The sequence below is a fragment of the Lonchura striata genome, chromosome 22 (assembly GCF_046129695.1).
Source record: "Lonchura striata isolate bLonStr1 chromosome 22, bLonStr1.mat, whole genome shotgun sequence".
NCBI classification, from domain to species: Eukaryota; Metazoa; Chordata; class Aves; order Passeriformes; family Estrildidae; genus Lonchura; species Lonchura striata.
The window spans coordinates 8,955,755-8,976,466 of NC_134624.1; the positions used below are offsets into that span (position 1 = coordinate 8,955,755).

At 52.4% G+C, this 20,712-nt stretch overlaps 1 protein-coding gene across 2 annotated transcripts in view; it reads right to left on the reverse strand.

Annotated features, from left to right (window-relative positions):
• Window positions 1-20,712, reverse strand: part of GPSM1 (G protein signaling modulator 1) — a 63,822-nt gene that overhangs the window by 14,994 nt on the left and 28,116 nt on the right. The window contains exons 9-11 of one of the 2 annotated variants that reach the window (XM_077787915.1): window positions 19,626-19,752; window positions 8,580-8,650; window positions 6,455-6,631 (exon numbers count right to left, since the gene is read on the reverse strand). In XM_077787915.1, the coding sequence (XP_077644041.1) occupies window positions 6,455-6,631; window positions 8,580-8,650; window positions 19,626-19,752 (375 nt within the window). Of the gene's footprint in view, window positions 1-3,324; window positions 3,603-6,454; window positions 6,632-8,579; window positions 8,651-19,625; window positions 19,753-20,712 lie in introns of those variants that run through there. The other variant, XM_021543608.3, reaches the window with a different exon arrangement.

A 20,712-nucleotide genomic window follows, 5' to 3' on the forward strand; every position in this document is an offset into this window, starting at 1 on the left:
CAGATCTCCAACACGAGTCTGCTGGGTGGCCTTGGACAGCCAGCTCAGCTTTTACCTCCTTCCTAGAGCAGATTCCTCTGGCAAGAGGCTTTTCCTCATTGTTTTTTAGCTCCAGAGCTGGTCTCCATATATTAAATATGAATATTTTATAATAAATATGAATGGAATATGAAGTCCCTGATCCTCAACCAGAGAAACACCCAGACCCTGGGTGTCCTTGGTGTCACCCCTGCAGATGCCAGGGCTTGGACAGCCTCCTGCACGTGGCACAGCCCCTGGGCTCTCTCTCCAGAGTGTGGCTGGTGCACAGGCACAGGCTTGTACAAACCCTGTCTCCCATCTCCTTCCACAAGGCTCAGCTTTGATCCACAGCCTGACCTCAGCCTGGGAGGAGGGAAAACACAAAGAGGGTGTGCAAGCAACAGAAATATCCCAAAGGGAGATCAGGGACACTGATCCCTGCAGCACAGACAGACACTGCCCTGCCAACAGCAGCCCTGTGCCAGGGGGCACATGGAAGTTTCCTGCCTTCTCAGGAAAGGTCATTCCCAAATTCAATCTCTTGGATCTGCCCCTCAGGAAGGGTCATTCCCAAATTCAATCCCTTGGATCTGACCCTTAGGAAGGGCCATTCCCAAGTTCAATCCCCCAGGCACGACACTCACCTGCAGCAGAGGCAGCTCTGCCCTGCCTCCCCTCTCACTCACACAGGCTCATTGGATAATTACAGAGAAAACTAAGGCAAATCCCAATTTTAATGCCATTATAAAACAGAGAGGGGGAATTCATTACCTGGCAGCTGTTCATATTCAAGGAAGAAACTGATAATTTGCCTCTGAGGCAACGAATGCAGCAGAGGCAGCACAAGCCAGAAAACGCTGCTGCCTCCCCCAACCTTCTCAATGCAGCCACTTTTTGCAGAGGTTTTCTATCCCCAGGTTTATTTCCCTGCCTCCCATGACCAAAGTTACACAGAATTACTATCAGGGCTCTGCAGAGCTCCTGAGAGCTTTGGCTCAGGCTCTGCTGCACCCCCAGATTTGGGAGAGCAGTTCTTACCCCTCTCTTGGCTGTGCTGCCTGTGCAAGGAGCCCACCTGAGCCAGAGAACAGGAGATGAGAAATTACAGCTTAACAAAGAGACTCAGAGAGAAAGACAGGGCAGACAATTTGAGATGACTCTGGGGAGATGCCTGACTGCTTCTCCCAACAGCCCAAAGCCCTGGAAGAGCCTCCCCATACCTGTCAGGCTGGAGCTCTCCAGGTTTTCCTGCCTCCAGCCAGGAACCAGCACAGCCTCCCTGCCCCGAGTGCTTTGGAAGGTCCCACCAGCTGAACAGGGAGATAAAGCACTCCAAGAACAAGGCACGGCTCCGTGTTTACCTGCTCACTTCCAAGAGGACTGACACCACCACAGCAGCCTCCAGGTGTCATAGGAACAGTCTTAAATTTAGCAGCAGCTGCCTCTCCTCTCTCCCTGGCTCTGGCTTCTCCCTTCCTCTCCGCTCCCTGGCTCTCCGAGCACGTTTGCAGCAGAAAGCCTGACCAGCACTAATGGCATAATTACACCCCTGCAGCTGAGCAAACGTGGAGGCTGTGGGATGAGGGAGGGTGTGATTTGCACTGCCCCTGTGTTGTGGGATTCACCCACCAGGGAGATGAAGCAGGGGCCAAGCTGATGTTAAAACAGGGAAGATGCACAGGCACCACAGAGCAGCGAAGGCTGCCTGGTGTAAACCCCAAATCCCAGCTCCAGAGGGAAATTGGGGAAGTGCCAATCTCCCCTCAAACAACAGCAGGCAAGCAGGGAAATGATGCTGTGGGGCCAGAAGCCCACAAGGCTGACACATCCCTGCATCCCAGCACCCATCCAGCCCATTCTGCAGTTCCCAGTGAAGTCAAAGGGGAGAGATGGGACAGCCAAGAGCTGCCTGGACAAGCCCTGATTCAGGATCCTCCACATCTGCTCCCTGCCACTGCCCCCAGGGCTGACCCTCAGAGGGTCAACCACCAGCATCCTGCAACCCAAAATTGCCCCAAGAAATCCTGAGACAGAAAACCATCAAAACAACTCTGGCAATCCGCCTCTGGGGCGGGGATGTATGACCTACAAAAAAATTCCTTTCTTTTATGGCTGCTTCTCACTGTCATCATAAAAAAGGCCTTATAAAAACATTTGTCCCAGGGAATGTTTGGCCATGCAGAGTGCTTGAAAATCGTTCAGTGTCTAAATACATCAGCAAGCCACCCCTGCAAGTCGTCACTGCAATCAAACAGAGCTCCTCTTTCCCGTGACTATAAATGGGCTTGGCTGAGGACAGGGTGGGGGACAGGTCTGGAGAGTGAGGAATCCCTCCCAGGGAAGGGGAGAACCCCCAGGATCAGGACCATTTCCAGAGAGGGGTGGCTTTGATCCTTACCTCGCTCTGGGTTTTGCTCCAGCTGTTACCAGTAAAGTGTTTTAGCCCCTGAACTCTGGCTCATGCTCAGTCCCACTGACCTCAAAGACCTCTGGCCTTAAACCCAGGCCCAGAACTGGGGCAGGTCCCCAGAAGTCTTTTCCAGAATACACAGCCCCCTTTCTTCCATGGGCCCTCTCCTTTCTGCACAGGGGAGGGTGAGGGACACAATCTCTGATATTTCTAAAGTGTTAGAAAAATCCCATCCTTCCAGTAACCTTTTAATAACCCCCTAAAACACATCTGCTACCAAGTCAAACCCAAGCTGGAGCATTCTGACCTTCAGCACAGTGGAGAGAGGGGTTACATTTATGAGCAAGCCTTTGATGTCTGCAAGTTTCGTGTAGTACAAAACCCCTGCTTTGATGTTCCTTTTAAAAGAGAGGAAACTCTGAAAGGTGTGCACTGCACGAGTCCCAGCGAGGGATTTGGAGGGACTTGGATCTGCCTGCCCACAACTGCAGGCACAGGGACAGAGCTTTAATGCAGCCACTTTTGCTCAGGGCTCTGCTGCAACAGAGCAGACCAAAAACACCTCACCCACATCAGCATCTCCCAGAGCAAATCCTCCTCAGGGCACTCACAGCCCTGAGCATCCCCGTGGCAGCTGCACACCTGGGCTCCCAGGTGGACAGGACCTTGCTCATCCCCACAGCCTGGCGGGGCTGGTCCTTCTCCTCCAAGCGACCACCAGCCACGGCTGGGAGATCCCCCCACTTCAGGGGGCCCTGGGAAGGGTGAGGAAGTCCCTCTCTGCCCCAGCAGGGTCAGGAGCCTCCTGCATGAGCACCACGCTCACCAGCAGCCTCTTGCAGAGCAGTGGCAGGAAGGTGTGAGAGGCAGGGGGACCTGCCACGCTCTCCTACCTTCCGCAGCAGCTGGGCCATGGCTTCTCCCATCCATGCCAGCATCCCCACGGCTTCTCCTGCAGGCTGAGCCCTCCTCTCAGGGCCCCACAGAGCTGCCAGGAGGGACAGGCTCCTCGCCATCCCCTGCTCACTTCGCTTCTCCTGCCTCCCCTCCCCTCCGCCTCCTCCCAAGGGGAGTTTCCCAGCAGCTCGGTAATTAGCAGCATCATCACCAATGCTAATAACAACCATCAGGGCTCCTGCCATCCCAAGCTCCAACAACTTTACAGCCATCATCACGCCTCTGGAACCTCCCCGGGGGAGGCAGGCGAGCAGCATTAGCCCATCACACAGTGGGGAAGAGGGAGGTAAACAGCAGGCAGGGGATGGATGGGGGGGATGCAGGAGCTCTGAGTCAGGCACCTCGCCCCCAGCACCTCCCCAGCCTCATCTGCCCTTGGGATGCAGGGCAGGGCTCACCCACAGAGCACTGCTGGACCTGGGATGGAGCAGCTGCACTTCTCTTTCTCTCAGGAATTTTTTATAGAGGAGCACAGAGAGAAAAGAGAAAACCACTTTTATTTTTGCTCTTTGTTTTTCCCATGTGGAACGTGTTTGGAGAATTGTTTACTTGGGGTGATTGTTTGATTGGATTCTGGTGAGGATTGTTTGAGCCTGATGGCCAATCCAACCCACCCCTGTCTGCACTCTCAGAGAGGGTCACGAGTTGTGAGGTAGTTAGATATGGTAGTTAGAAAAAGCAGGTTTGTAGTTTTAGTATCTCCTTTAAATAGTATATTAATGTATTATAGTATAGTTATAATAAAGTAATAATATAATAAAGTAATATAGTATAGTTATAATAAAGAAATCATTCAGCCTTCTGAGCTGGAGTCAGACATCAGCATTTCTTCCCACCAGGTTCACCTGCATTTCCAATACTGGGATGAGTTTCTTCCCTGCTCAGTCTGGGTTCTCCTCTGCCATGGACAGCAGGGATTGTGGCACCCCAGATCAACCTTCAGAGACCACCTCTAACTAAGGACTCACAGTTTACCAATGGATTAATGAGAATTTTTGTTTTTTCCTTGCAAAATGAGGCATCTGGGGGAGTTGTTGTCCGAACAGCCTGACCAGGAAAAACTTCTCTCCCACTGGGGTGGGGTTTGACTGCAAAGGCTCCCATGGATGGAGCTGCAGCTTTTCAACTCCCCATGACAGCAGAACACAGAGGGGCTGCTCTGCTCGTGGCAGAGCCCACAGGACCAGGCTGACTTGGAACCTCCTGAGCTCTGGCCCGTGCTGGCCAAACTGGGAGCACCAGGACAGCAAAGCTGCCCTGGAGTGACCCCACCGTGTCCCCCAGAGCCCCCCCAGAGCCCTCTGGCCTCTCCCCACACCCCACCTGTGCTGCCAAGGGGTCACCAGTGCTGCCAAAACCCAGGGGCCTTTTTCCAGCACAGCCCAAGGACCCAGCTCCACTCCTCAGGAATGCTCTTCCCAGCTCCTGATGGAGCGTGGCTTTTGTTTGGTCTCTGGCTGAATGTCTGAGTTAAAAATACAAGGCTATTTCTGGCAGAAGTGGATTTTTCCTCTCTTTGTATTGCCTTGTGTGCCCCCATGCTGCTGTCTCCTCTCTGGCTCAGATGAGCTTTGTTTTCCTTCTCACTGATCATGTTTGCACCGGTGAGCTGGAGGAAATGTTTTTCCCAGCAGACCATTCCCACAAACACTGTTGGGAATGAAGAATGAGCTTGGAGAAGTCTAAAAAAATTTATAAAACCCCAGTTGGTGTAAAATCTGGAATGTCTGTGGTAAAAAAAAGGATATGTCCACACACTCATGCACACAGGTACAGCAGGATATGTTCTCCCCATGATCCACAACTGAGGAACAAAGGACTCGGAGCCAGAATTACCTTCAAGCATCCCCACTCCACAGCCAGACTTCATCCCAAGCTCTGCAGCTCTGACTCTTTCTTAGCCAGCATGGAAATATTTAATTTTGTTTCTTCTTAAATGCCGAAGAAAAATAGGCCTATCTTTTCTGGCTTGGCGTTATTCCATCAGGAATCTCTGCATGCTCACAGAACTGTGATGGTGTGGAGAGACCCAGTGTAAAGCAAAAACCTAAACACTTCCAGCACCCATGAGATCATTGATCCTTCCCGTTACACTTCGTCTCTCCTGGCAACAGGAGGAGGATCTGGGGCTTTCTCACTTGAGATCACCGAGTTCAAACACCTCCAAGCCCCCTCCCACGACCCAGAAACGTGCCAGAATCACTGTGGGTGTGAGCCCTGCTTCCAGGGCTGGGAGCAAACCCAGCACAGCTGCAGGAAAGCTGCCCAGTATTTGTGTTTGCTGTGTGTCACAACAAACATCAACAGCAGCGGAAGGGAACGGCCCAAAAGCAGCAGAACTGCCAGGTTAAAAACAGCAAAAAGGCACCTGGGGAGCTTCCAGGACATGGATCCTCACCATCCTCCAGGGAGCCCAGCACAGACTGATCAGAGCTCCCCACACACACCAGTAACCTGGAAATCACCAGCATCAGGGCCAGCTCTTGAGGAAATGAGCTCCATCTCTGCTGCTTCCAAAGAAAAGCTCCTGGATGATGATTTCTACCATCTCTGATGAATTCTAAGAGACCACTCTGCACACTGACCACCAGTGTGATCAGAACACGAGGTAGAACATCTACAGTCCCACATTTGCCAAAGGCAATCAGCACCAAAGGCCTGGGAAGGGCTCTGCTTTTTGAAGGCACCAATCCCACTCCTGATGAACTCCAGGAGCTGACCAATTCAAGCTCCACAAAGCACCCAAACTGCTGTGCTTTTCTGGAATTCAAGGCATCACATCCTGACACTCCTCAACTCAGCTCTAGACTCCTGTCCCTCAAGAGAAGGTTATAAATGTCACCACTGAGACACAGATTGTGATGGAGACTGGTACACCACAGCTCTGCTGAAAGGACTGAAAAAAACAAAAGGATTTGCCCACAGCCAACAAACAGAGCACAGCTACACAATCTCTTTTCCATCCAGAAGTCCCCGCTGCCACCCCCACGGCTGGCTGGAAATGAGGTAAGAACAAAGATGAGGAACTCCCAGATCAGCACTGGAGATTAAAAATCATCTTCCTACCGACTGTGGCACCTGCACTCGGAGCTCCCCGGCGCCCCGAGGGGAGGCACTCGATCCCTGGGGGCTCCTCTCCGAGCTGGGCTGCTGCTCCCGGGGTTTGCTTCTGGCAGGGAAGGACAAGAACTCCTTCCCCGAGATCTTCAGCTCTCCCACGTGGTGGCTGTCCCCATTCTGCTCCTTGGGAAAGCAAGGAAGAGTCACTGCAGCAACTGCCTGGCTCAGGTTTTCCTGGAGCTCTGTTGGCTCCTACCCACTTAACGTGCTCCGTGCTCCCACAGACACAGAAATGCAGCACTGAAATACAGCCCAGGTGTGGGGAAACTGAGGTGACACAGATCCCAAACAGGAATTGTGAGAACAAGGAAGATTCATTGCCATGTTGATGGCACCAGCACAGCCAGGCCAGTGTCCACATCTTAAAAAGCAGCCACAGGAACATAAATCAGAAGTAGAAAGTGCCTTGCAGGGCCTTGGTTGGAGCCCTCACAGTGCTCAGTGCATGACAACAGGAGAGATGACTCAATTACAGCACCTTCAGGGTGAAACCCAGCCTGGGAGAAAGAGGTTTTAGTCTGGTATAAACAAGGAATAAACAAGAGTTTGGGAGATAAAACCAGAGGAGATGAAATGCAGGAGTAAGAGACACACTGGGGGGAGCAGGGTGGGCAGGGAGCAGCATTCCTGCAGTGTGCTGGAGCTCCAGAACCAAGGTGGGTGTTCCTGTGCCCCAACACAGCTCTGTGAGAGGCACGGGACAGGGAATCCTGGAAATGTGGCACCAGGGGGCTGTGCTGGCTTGGAAGGCACCTCTGGCAGAGACAACACCGAGAGGATGCTGGAGAGGTCAGGGCACACTCCGTGGGTTTACTCCTTTCTCCTTCTCACTCCCACCACAGCACAAAGCACAGGAGCCTCTCCCAGGGCTGTAACCCAGTGGGACAGAGCAGAGGAACTGCACCCAGAACACTCTGAAGGAGAGGTGAGCTCACACCCTCCCAAGGACACTGCAGGGGAACAGGAGTGCTCAGAGCTCCCCACAGAATCCCCGAAATCCATGAGCCTGCCTGAACTATGGGGTGGTGCTCAGCTCTTAGAGCAAAGAGCAGGAAACCATCAGCAGGAGCAGCCAGCCACAGCCCCTGGGCAGCCCCCAGGGCTGTGCTGCCCTGCTGGGGACACTGAGCCACTGTCCCCTGACCTTGGGCACTGCTGTCCCTGCCATCGACAGCCCAGAGATGGAGTCACATTGGTGAGAGCAGGAAAAGCCAAAATAGCCAAGGGGCACTGGGAGAATTGATAAATATACATCAGGACATTTGGAATTTATTTTCCAAAGAGAGTTAATTCAGGGACGAGCTTTTTCCTGGCCTTCCCAGTATTTACTGGGTTTTTTTGGTACCTAAATGGTTTCTCAAGCCTCAGGTTGTTTCCCACTGCCTGCACCCACCTGCAGCTTGGATGAGCTTTTTCTCTCTGTGACAGTTCTGTAAATGCTGTGCCTGGAAAGCACTGGGTGAATGAGGATGATTTGTGTCAAAAACAATCCAAAAAGGCAGCACGGCTGCAGGCCTGGCCACCTCCTCTGGGAAGGGGCAGGGCTGAGCCCTCCAGCAGGATTTTCTGAGAGGCTGAAATGATCCCTGAGGCTGGAAGGGCTCAGTGCCTCCAGCTGCTGCAGGAGCAGCCCTGGGACAGAGAGGAAAAGCTGATCTGCTCGGATCTGACACTCCCAGGAGCAAAGCAACCCCTGGAGCCCCTGGAACAAACCCTGGAACAAACCCTCCTGCAGTGCTCCATCCCCTGTGCCGCTCCACTGGGGTGACAGGCACTGGCAGCCACTCAGGGGCTAAGCTGCTCACCATGATCCTTCCAATAAAGGGCTGCTTTTTATCAAAAAAAGCCCAGAAGTGACTTTTCAGCTTTGAGTGTTAAGTGCCTTTTTAGTCAGACCAGCTGTTCCTCTCCTCCAAGCTCTCTAGAAACCCTCTTTGGTTAATCCCATTGACTCCAATGATATCTGCTAATTGCATATTTCCCTGCAAATGAAGCCAGGCAACAACAAACCCACTGGAATCTGTGCACAGATCCCCACTGACAATCTCTGAGGCCAGACATCTTTGCTTACCTTTTCAGAAGGGAACTTGAGGAAGTCTAAGCTGTCCATGCTGTTCCTCTGGAGTCTCTTTGGCCTGGCTCCTGCAAAACAACACTCTCACATCAGGGGGGTGTCACCAACAGCACAAATGTCACACAGGGAGAACCTAAACCACAGCAGATCTTCTGCTCTGGTTAACTAAAAGTCAAAGGGGTGGGATGATGCAGCTGTGCTGGCCTTGAGATTCAAATTTGGGTTTTTTTTCCTTATTGTTTTGTGTCTTTTTAAAGCAGTTTGAGGCTTTGGCTATCAAGCTCCAGCCAGGTCACACCACGACCCCGATCTCAGACAAGATCTCTGGAATTCAGGAGTTACAAACCTCACTCTAAACCACAAAAGTCATGGGACTGGCATTGAGAAAAATCATAACAAATAGACAATTTAATACATCTGTGGATTTTCTGCTTTATCATCATGTTTTTAGATGAAAGAATGTTTCTGAGACTCAACTTTGAGCTTTTCTCTGTAGTCACACAGGCTGGAAAACTAAGAGAAGGAGCAAATATTTTCTAACTAATAAATATCATAGCCTCAGCCTTAAGGGGAACAAAATCTTGCCTTGAACTAGAAAGAGGAATCAAAACTTGGAAGGAGTTATGATATTTATTTCAGATTTCATAAGATTTTGATGTTTGATTCCAACAACAGAGTGGGTGAAACACAGTTCAGCTCTGACTCCTGGTTTGTAAACCCTCTTTACCCTCTTTCTCCCTTCAGCCTCCTCCCAGCTGCTCTTGCCTTGCTGACAAACAGCCAGGATGTACCAAATGGCCTTGGGATGCTTTCAGCATACCTGGGAAAGCTTCTGCCCTTCCCTGATGGCTCAGCTGAGTTGATCCCCACAGGGCACAGCCCAAAACTCTGCACTCAGGGTCCTGTGACACCTTCCAAGCTCGAGGGGAAATCCTGGGGGAGGGATGATCCCTGTGCTGAGCCCTGAGAACGGAAACCACGGAGCTTCGAGTGGTTCCTGCAGCAGCCAGCTCCCCAAAGCCTCCACTCCTCAGCTCCCCCAGCCCAGCACCAGGGCCCCTCCGAGCTCAGGGGGCCACAGGGCTGCTCACTGGGCAAACCTAACAGAGAAAAGGCACAAAATTCACAGATGAAGGCTGGCTGAAAGCAGAGCACGGGGATTAAATGGAAGAAGGCTCCAGGGATTCCTCCACCGGCACACCCAGAGCTCCAGATGCCACCACAGCTGGATCCAAACTGCACCAGCTCCAAGGACAGCACTGCTTTGGAAGGCTCAGCTCCACAAGATACAAGCTCAGATCAGCTGGGAGCTCAGCAAGGGTCACACACACACATCACAGCTTGGCCATGAGGGACCTGCAGCTGATGTTTGTGCCCCTCGCCATCCTGAAGGGATTTCTGCTCACAGCCATAAAGATTCCAATCAGCAAAACACTGCTGCACATTCCTGCCTCTCCCCTCCAAGAAGCACACCAGCACCAGCTTTGTTTTAAGGTGATTCATTACCAGGCTTTGAGTTCAGGGGGACTGACATCAGGGCTGGAGGTGGAGAACAGACACTGAACACACGTCACGAGCACTCAGCATTCCTCCCAAACCCATCCCCTTCCACACAAAGCCAGGGGCCCACCTGCCAGCAGCTCAGAACATTGCTGCTGGAAAAGGCCTCAAAGACTCAAACCCAACCAATTCCCACCCTGCCAACCAGATCTGAGCACTCAGTGCCACGTCCAGTCACTCCCTGAACACCTCCAGGGGCGGTGACGCCCTGGGCAGCCCCTTCTGATGCCCAACAACACCATCCCTGAAGAAAACTCCCTTTGCACCACCACCCTCAGCGTGGAGGAGATGGCTGTGGGATGGGTGAAGGACTTTTGGGTGCTGCCACGTCGCTCAGGCAGGAGGGGAAAGCAGTGCTGGGTTGTTCCCAGGGGCTCCCAGTTACACCCTTTGGACACTGCTCCAGCTGCTCGTGGCTTCCCTCAGAATAACCTACAGCAGCAAGGTGGATCTGGAGTAAAAGTCACCTCCAGACACCCAAGCAGAGGCACATTTGGGCTTCAGAGGCGAGCCCAGCCCCTGGAAGTGAGTGTGCGTCACGGCTCTGTTTAACAGCCACTTCCAGGAAAGCAAGAAAGCTGCAAAGTGTGCCCAGTTAGATAAACACACATCATTTCCAGCTGTCTAAAGAGCCATTAATTACACACCTCCATCCTCAGGTGCTTTTGTGTGTTCCCAGAGCACTGAACTGCTGGCCAGCAGCCATTAATCTCCAAGCAGAGAAAACCTGCCTGCTGTTAATGTAATAGACACGGGCAGCAGAACAACTCATCTTTTTCTCTTGCTCTGATGCTGGTGGCTGTCCACGACTGTCTGGGGTTTGCACACTCTTGAGCTGAGAGAGGAAGAAGTTCAGAATTACAAAAAACTTCATCCAACTCCGCTGTTTCTTCCAGAAATCCCAGCCAGTGCTGGGGGCACTGTCCCCACTCACCAGCACTAAAAATAAGCAGCATTAAGAGGGTCCCTGTCACCCAGGGCTACAGGAAACTGGATCCACACCAGCAGCAACTCCCAGCAGATGTGTGAGAGCTTCTCCCCTTTTCATCCCACACGTCCTCATGCACCTTCCAGGAGAGCAGAGCTTTCCATACTCACAAGTGTCCCACGGCAGCAGTCCCGCTATCCTTCTGTCTCCATTCCCTCAGATGGCTCCAGATGTCACTTCCAGCCTCTCCCAACTGATTTTTCCCCAGAAATACCTGCAGCACCACTTAATGCTCAGCCAAAGCTGAGCTCTGCCTCCTTCTCCCCAGGGCTGAGCCACAGCAGCAGCCAGGGATGTGAAGGATTGAGCAGCTGCAAACCCAGCTCTGCCTCTCTGGAAGGTTTTTTTTCCACCCAGCATTTATTGGCATGTTGACCAAGCCTGCTGCAGAGAAATGGAAAACCTCAGGGGCCTTTCTAAATGCTCCCTCTGTCTTGGAGGTTTACTGAGGTCTCAAAGAGAGCAAGTTGAAACCTTCTTGTGAACATCAGCTGAGCAATGCTCCTGACTGGCTGCATTCATGCCCTGTTTTCCTGGAGCTCCTGGGATGTTGCTCTTTTCAGGGGTGTTGTTCCTTTTTTAAATATTTTTTTTTTCAAAATCTCTTCCTCCTCCCCATCTATGATGTCAACAGCACCACAAACCGAGGATATTTTTTTAAATTTTTTTTTAAATTTTGCTTTTGCAGTTTGGTTGCTGAGGCAGCTTTAACGGTTTTCACATCCTTGTCTTTAATCTGCAGCCACAGGGAACACAAGGAAGGCTCATCAAGGATGGTGATGGGATCATCTCATGGAAAGGAGCACTCGGGCAGGCTGGGCAGACAGAGCTTTGTTCCTGCATGGACAGGCTCCATCCCCAAGAGATTGCAGTTGACAAAATTGAGCTGAACATGTGTAGCAGCAACTCAGGAGCCCTGGCAGGAGCTCTCACCAGGCTGACGTGTGCTTTGATAAGCCCCAGCTCTGCCCCCTCTCCCACAGCTCTCCCACCCAGACACAGCACCAGGTCTGCATCTGCAGCTGGAGCAGGCTGGATCCCTCTGGGGGGCTGTGCCAGAACAGGCAGAATTCAACCTGACAGGGGACTCCATGGAAAACAACAGGGAAAGGTTGTGGAGCCAACATCAGCCCCCGCTGCCCACAGCACATACAACACGGGCTGGGCACCCCAAACACAGCAAATCCCACGTCAGGACCTGCTGCATTCTCATGAAAAGGTCATTTTCCACTGTACCTGCATTAACCAGGATAGTGACTTGGTTTTGGGCGAGTTCTCCCAGCCCTGGACAGCACCTCCCTCCCTTGGTACTGACCCAAACCTTGAACCTGGCAGACAACTCCAAATATTGCTCAAGATAATCACAGCAGAGCAGCCAAGCCCCTTGTTTGGGGTGGAATGCTGGTCTGGAAACCCTTCCCAGCCCTGAAGTGACAGTGGAGACACGGTCCAGTGCTCCCAGAGCACCTCAAATCATACACTGCTGACATCTAATCAGGGCAGCTCTGTCAGCCTCGTGCTCCATTATTACAGCAAAGCTCTTCAAGAGGGAAGGGGGAGGGGGAAAACAAGAACAGCAACAGGAAAAGAACCAAGGGGGGAAAAAATATAGCATCCTCCAGTAGGACAAGCATCTCATTTAATGCTTTAATTAGTCTTCAAACACATAATGGGTTCTGGCACCATAAATCCACTTGACCTCTATTACTGTCAGCACTCGGCTGATAAATGGTGGCATTTGTTTTCCCAGTTGCTACTGGGGTAGAACAATACTTTTCCCTAAATAGAGAAAGCAAATAATATCAGTTATTTACCATGACTGGGCCATAAAACGCTGGTGCCAAGCTGTTGTGTGCCCATCCATGGGAAGGACCATCTGCTCAGCCTGGTCCTGCAGGCAGGGAAGGACCAGGGAATCCCAACAGCTCTGGGCCCTTCTGTGTCTGAGGATACAGAACTGGGAACCACCAGGTCAGGAATGATCTCTGCTCTGCTGGGAGGCAAAATCCCAACTTCCCAACGGGCCCTGAGCACAACAAAGCCCTGCTCCAGAAGAAGAATCCTGCAGTTTTCTCTTCTGTGGAAAAACTGTTCCTTTACAAAAGCTGCACACCATACGTGGCAACACAAAGTTCCCTTTGCATCAAGATGCTCGTCTGGCTGATCTGGCAGAAGATGCTCTGTGTTTGTGTCAGCCCAGTTCTGCATCTCCACAATCCAGCCTGACAGCTGAGCAACGGGCTGAAAATAACAGAAATAACAAATAACAGCAGTGCTGCACATCCACACGGCACCCAGAGCCCTGGGGCATTTGCTGCCTGCACTCAGGGTGAGCAGCTGGCACAGAGGCTCCTCGGATGGAGAGAGGGAATGAGGAGATGCTCTGGATCACTGGCCAAAGAGCCCTCACATTCACATGGAAAAAGAGTCCTCCTTGCAGGTAGAAATGGCACAAGGGAGCTACTTTTTTTTTTTCTTATTTGTTATGTATTTACCCCCGTAGTACATGTAAACTCAATGTAGGAAAGCTGCAGTCTTGGAATACACAAGGATCTTATTTGTAGTGTTACAACTCTTGAGTAATTGCTGTGGTGTTGGGCACATCTTTCAGTTTTGCCCCAGATGTGCAATAGGCATTAGCCTTTCTCTAACCAAGGGCGATTTGCAAACAAAACATCGGCAGTTTGGGTCATAGAATGAAATATTCAGGAGGGGTATTTTCAGAAAACACTTGCAAAGACAAGCCTGGAGGCTGTGGGAAGGTTGGGTACAGCCTCCTGTCACCATAACCCCCCCGGCAGTCAGAGAGGAGCAGCTGTGGGGACAGAAGGATGTTTTGGGAGCTGGGCTGAGCTGGGTGGAGCAGGAGGCTCACAACCCCAGGGCTAATGCAGCAGAGGTGAGATGGACTTGGCAGCCACACCTGGCTCGCTCCTGAGGGCAGGATTTTCCCTCCAGGATACAGCAGAGTCCCATGACCTCCCACCACCCATTATCAGCTGGTGTTGAGCAAGCAGAGATCAAAACCAGGGTTTAGCTGCAAAATGACACGCAATAATTAACAGGGCCAACATCTCCAGCAGCCAGACGAGCCCAAGGACACGATTTTGTCCTCCAGACTGACTCAGGGAGGGCAGAGAAGGAGCAGCCACGTGTCAGTTTAGCAGCCATCAAACACCCACAGTAAAATCCTCTAAAAAAGAGGGGGAATGTACGTGATCCCTCCTCCTGGGTGCTGCTGTGATCAACCAGCAGCTCCTGGAACACGCTGGACTGGGTTCTCAGCTCTGCCAGGGGCTTTTCTAAGCCAAGCCTGCCTGTTCTTGCCAGGGAAGGAGGGTGGTCCTGAGGTCACCCCAGAGATTACAGGCTCTCTGCTGAGGGTCTGGCCTTGCCCTGCTCACAGGAATGCCACAGCAGAGCGTGGCCATCCATACAGAAAGATTTAAGGGAGAAAAAGAAATTCTAGCTGGGCAAGAAAGAGAATTTCCCCCTTCTCCTTTCTTGCTCTGTGCTGCATAAAAGGCACAGCAAGCAGAGGAATCTTGTTCCTGGCCAGAGCAGCAGCACTGCCAGGGCATTTCCCACCCAGCAGCCACCAAGGGGAACTGTCTGGGGAAGGTGCACTCAGGAACCAGACAGCACAGCAGAGCTGGGAGTGCTGCTGGAGTCTGCAACTGCAGCCAAAGGGAGCCTCAGCCTTCCCAGAACCAAGGATTTCCAAAAAGTTCTCCCTCCCCACAACAAGAGATTTAATCCTGAATGGATGGCTTTGCCACAAGCCACGTTGTGCTTTCTCTGCCACAGGCTTCAAGGCTTGGCCCATTCCTCATCCCTTTTTCCAGCACTTGCCATCTCCCCTGGCATCAAGATAAAACAAATTTCAGTAGCACAACATCATCTTCTCCAGTCCTGGAGCATTTCCTCTGCTGTGAGCCAAGAACTCCTGCTGTATTTTACACCAATGCTGGGAAGGAGGTTCATGTGCACAGCAGGATGAGAGAGGAGCGTTAAATACTTGGGAAGAGTATTTTAAAACTTCCTAAAGCCAATACTGGGGCAGTCTGAAGTGAGTGCTAAATTACTGAGTTTAAAATCCAAATGACTCAGAGGTTCATCCCCCCCACCAGTGCTGCTGGAATGACTTCACAGCTGTAACAGCAGAGGATTTAGAAAAAACTCATTATAGAGAAGAGGCATCCTTGAGAAGTCCTGAATCTTCACTGCAGAATCCCCCTGTGGAAGCAGCTCTCCTGTCCTTCCTGCCCTGCTCCCTGAAGGGCCACCACACACAGGACTTTTGGACACCTTCCTCCCCCAGCTCTCCCTGTGAGCTCCTGCTGGAGCACAGCAAAGCCACCAGACCACCGATCCTGCCTTCCACCTGGCCAAAAGCCACTCTGCTTCTGCAGCACCTCATCCATCACCCCCTGCCTCAGCAGGTACAATTAACACAGCCTCAGGCTTTCATTTTCACAGTGAAAAAAAGGCTGAGCTGCAGCCCATCAGCTCCTGGGATGGAGCTGAGGATATTTAACATTAAACACTTTCAATTGCTGCACTTCTCGGTGTGACTGGTAGGGACAGGCTGGTTCCATGCCGGGGATGTGACCCCGACTCTGCCCCAGGGAAGGCAAATGCTTCCCAGACAGTGAAATCACAGCCTGAGGGAGCAGGGCTGGCCCACTGTCAGCAAGATGCTGCTCTCACACCCCTCAGCTGACAGTTTTCTGCAGAAGATTGAGCAAACCACAGGGAAGGAACATCCCTGAGGCTGGGCAGCATCCCAGCCCCAGGCACAGGCTGGCAGGGGGAGCAGCATCACCACCTCCCTGCTTGCATCAGCAGAGGGATGGTCAATCCTGCCTGGTTTATCAGCCCTAAACACTTTTTAGGTACTTCAAAGATATTTAAAGCAGGCAAACAATCAAAAACAAACAGGCTGGAAAACATAAAAGCAGATTTTTTTTTTTCTATTCCAGTCTGATTGATGCAAAGGTTCAAAGATTCCTGTGAAGAGATGAGCTCAAAACTGCAGAGCCCCACAATCAAAGCCCCACAGAGCTGAGCAGAGCTCAGGAAGGAGAGGGGTGCTGTGCCCACTGCAGAACACAACCTGAAGCAGGGCTGCCTCACACAGGGATGAGGAGCCTCTGGAGCACCAAACAAGCAGGGCAGCCTCATGCCCACCATTTCTCAGCAGGAGATCAGCAGAGGGGAGAAGTCAGGCTCATCCTCTGACCCAAACTGACAAGGCTTTACCTGTAAATAAGCCTTGTTCCAGCCTTGGTTAGAGAAAACCTGATCCCCACTGCATGTGTTGGGGGGGAAACCAAAATCAAACACGTGCCCAGCATCACAGCAGTAACTCAGAGTTGTAAGAGCAGCCTGTACTCCAGGACTGTACTCCAGGATTGCACTGGGTTTGCTCTCAGAGCAAGCAGGGCAGGGCAGTGGTGTCTGTGCTCTGCAAACAGCACAAACCCTGCCAGCAGGCAGCTCTGGGAGCATCCCCATGCCAACGCCTCCTGGAACACCTGCAGCCCTCCCCACGCACTCCCAGCTGCCAGCTGAGGTTGTTTCGTGTCTCCTGACTCTGCTGCTGCCAGCAGTGATGGCTGAGGAGCTGCTGAAAGCAGAAGAAAAGCAGCCCAGAGCCAGTTCTCCCTCTGGAGAGGTACTGAGGAGGGCCAGGGCTCCTGTCTGCCTCCAGCCCTGGCTGCTGGGGGATCCCAGTCCCTGTGCTCCCCTCCCAGCTGGCAGGATCCCCAAAGGATCAAGGCAGCATCCCCAAAACTGGTTCCTCCACCAGGCAGGGTCAGCTCAGTGCTCCCAGTCCACACTCTGCTCCTCCCAGAGCAGATCTGCAGCTTCAGCTCATCTGGCAAAGGGCACCACTGCTGTCTGTCTGCACCCCAGGACATCTCCCAGTGCTGACTCTTCACCCCTAAAAACAACCCCGTGGAGCCACAGGAAAGTCCTTCACTTCCCTCCCAAGGCAAAGCCTACCAGTACTCAACTCTTAGCTTGCAGTGTGTGAAAGAGAAGGAGATTTATTCAGGGCCACATTTTTGGCTGTTTGGAGAAGCAAACCCAGCCCCTGTTTATTTACTTCATGTTCCAGCTCCTCTCCGGCTTCCTTCAGTTTGTTGCTTTAAGCTCTCTGTGTTTGCCTTTCTCAACAAGGTCGCTGCTTTCACAAGACTTCTGCAGCGCTGCCCCGTTTCCCCGGCCTCCAGCTTTGTCTTCTGACATCCAAATACTCTCAGAATATTAATTAAAATCATCAAGAGCTCAGCAAGGGGAGCCAGAACAGCAGAGGGAAACATCAGCCACTCCTTCCACCCCCAGAGCCCGGGGAAGGGCAATGACCAAGAAGTAACCTGTGAAGGACACCACAGTGAAAACCTGGCTCAGCCTTTGCTAGGAAGCTTTCCTGTACCTGATGGTTTTTATCACCTTTGCCTAGTCAGAGGATTTTAGCATCATATGCAGCCATTTTGTAACCTTGAGCAGGAAAAAGAATCTGAATGGAAAAAAAAAAAATGGAAAGCTCTCCTCACCATGAGATTTGTCAACATCAAAAGGCACGGCTGGTTCAGAAGCCAACTCAAATCTCAACTCTCTCACCTGCTTCCTATTACAGAAACAGATGTTGCTCTGGCTGTAAACTGCTGCTATTAATAATATAAATAATTACGCTCTTCTAATCATTTAATAGGTGCACAGGAGGGTACCAAAATTCAAATACATCTCCCTCCCCTGAAGGGCTCAGAGACACATTGGTGGCCTCTCATCCTCTGCTGAAGTTTGGAATAAGGGAGCTGAAAAGGAGAAAAGCGAAGGAGAAATCAAGGATTCAGGCTCCTCTCCACAGGCTGTGCCCTCTGCACATCCCCCTGTGACAGGGCCAGCCCTGTGAAGCCCAGAGAGCCCAGCCAGGTGTCACCTCACACTCCTCCCCTGGGCCCAACCCAACACACAGCTGGGTTTTACCTCCCCAGCAGATTCCCAGGACCTGGAGAGGAGAAACCTGCTCTCAAGATCCTTCTCCCCCGGCACTGCAAATCCCAGCTGTTTGCTGCTGTTCCTCCCAAGAACACTTTGTCCTTCTCTCAACAAACAGCCTTGGGAACGTGAGAGCAGCACGGATTAACGGGGTCACTGCAACCTCCAGAGCTCTGCCTGCAGCTGCTCAGCCTTCCCCAGCCTCCAGGGATCACACACACACAGACCTGCAGGGCTCTGGCTCGCTCAGAAACAGCACTGCTGCCTCCAGATGTTCACACAGCACATCTGGATCTGCAGAAGGCACTGAGCAGCCCATGGGCCACATCCACACTTGCTCTGACCCAGACACTGCACCAACACTGAGGTTCATTTCCTCCCCTTTCACAACAAAGGGACCTGGCAGCAGGCAGCCCCTGAGGAGATGGCAGGAATGAGCTCTGCAGGAGTTACAAGAGGAGATGAGGTGCAAAGGGAGCCTGGGGAAGCTGCTGTGGTCCCCTCAGCATTTGAGGCACCAGCTCAGCTCCAGTGGGGCACAGCAGGGCACGCTGGATCCCTCACCACACCTCCATTTACCAGGAGAAGCTCCAGCACTGAGGTAGCAGGTTATCAAATAAAATCAATACAGGGCACACAGGCACAGCCAGCCTCTCCTTGCCCTCCCAGGCACGCTGCCTCAGCCCCAGCACCATCCCCTCCACCTCAGTGCCACCACCAGGGCACAGTGCCCGTGCCACAAGGTCGTATTTAATGAGTGCACACCTCCTGAGATGCAGTGTGTGTGAATTAATGAGCACAGAGCTGCCAGCTGGGAGTGCCCGTGCCAGGCACCCACCCGTGCCTGCAGTGGGCAGCTCCAGGACAGTCCCCAAGCCAGGCTGGCAGCACTGTGGTGACCTGTCTGAGCTACCCTGCTCCCTGCCAGCACAGGCAGAGTGACCCAGAGCCACTAAAGCCACTTTGGGCTGCTGTGACCAAGGGTTGCCACATCTTGTCTCCATGTTCAGCACTGCTGCAGGTGTTCCAAGGGTGGGATGTCACCCAGTGTGTGTTGATGGTCCCAGCCTGCCTCCAGCCCCTGCCCTGGGCTTGTTACTGGGTGCTAATCAGAACAAGAGCAGTCAAAAATCCCTTCCAGTCACTCCTGAAAGCCTCAGGTATCAGTCAAATCAGAGAAAAGAGCCCTGCAGAGCTTTAAAAGATACAAAAGCTGGTTTGCTGCGTGGCATGTGGAATGTCATTCCCAACGCAGATTAATTCCATTAACTCCTTCTGTGCCCTTTTTTGGGGATCCTTCCCTACCTTTGCAGCTTATGGAAAGCACAGAGCAACCCATCACAGTCCCCTTCGTAGTGAAGGCACTCACTGCACAGCCTTATTCTGCTCTAGCATTTGTATTTCCTACCCACTTGCACACGCCTTCCCCTCCCCACACCACGAAATTCCTGAGACTTCCCAATGCCACCAAAGCCCCAGGAACTCACCTTGTGCCTCGTAGGCAGAGTAGGGATGAGCTGCCCCCACGTCCTCCTCCCCTGGGCCCAAGCCAAGTGCTGCCCTGAGCTGGGCCACGTTCACCTGGGCTGTCAGCTCCCCGCTCCTGTCCCCGATCTGCAGCAGGAAAACCAACAGGGCACTGGTTAAAGGCAAGCAAACAGCTCCCAGCCAAGGGTTGGCCAGCCTCACCCCCAAAAATCAAACACAGCCAGCCAGAAGTGAGCTTGGAGACACCTGAGAGGCCAGACAGCTCCCCAGCACTGTTCTCCAGTGATAAATTGGGAGAGGGTCGCCGTGCTGCAGCTCAGAACAGCTCAGAGAGGGCTCAGCTCGCCCACTGCCACAGAACTGAGCCCAAACGTGCAGGTCTGGGCTGTCCATGGCTTGGCAGGGAGCCCTGGCACTCCCAGCCCCCTTCCTCAAGGATTTCCACAGTTACTGAGCAGCAGACACCACGCTGCCATCAGCCACGTGGGCACACACCAGGGCCCCGAAAGCCCTTCTTCTCCTGGCTCACAGCCACACAACTCCGAGTTGTTCCTAGTCACCTACCCACACAATGCTCCAAAAATTCTTTTCCAAGTCCACACTTCTCCCCAGTTCCCACCTCTCGCTGAGGCCAAGGAAGCTGATGTTACGTGTTTGGATGCTGATCTGTCCAACAGCTCCTGCTACTTCAAACGAGGAGTTGTGGGACACAACACTGGATCCTCCTCCAAGTTTAACCCACCCAGAGAATGGCTGTGCTGCCCACCACCGGGGACACCCAGAGAACAGCCCCTCATCTCCAGAGGAACAGAGCCTGTGTGACAGGGGAAGACCTTGGCTGCTCCCCTGGAGAGGCCAGCTCCTGTTAAATGCCTGGCAACAGCTCCTTTGTGTCCCCGGCCACAGACTGCAGCATGGAACAAACCCATAAATCCCCACATTATTTATGACAAAGCCCCAAGCTCCAGTAAAGGGAGGCAGATCAAAGGGCTTATCACCAGGCATAAATCCCCCTGCCAATTACAGGAGATTTGCTGTTGACATCATCTCCAGAGAAATTACTACGTCCATGTTAGGTCTTACAGT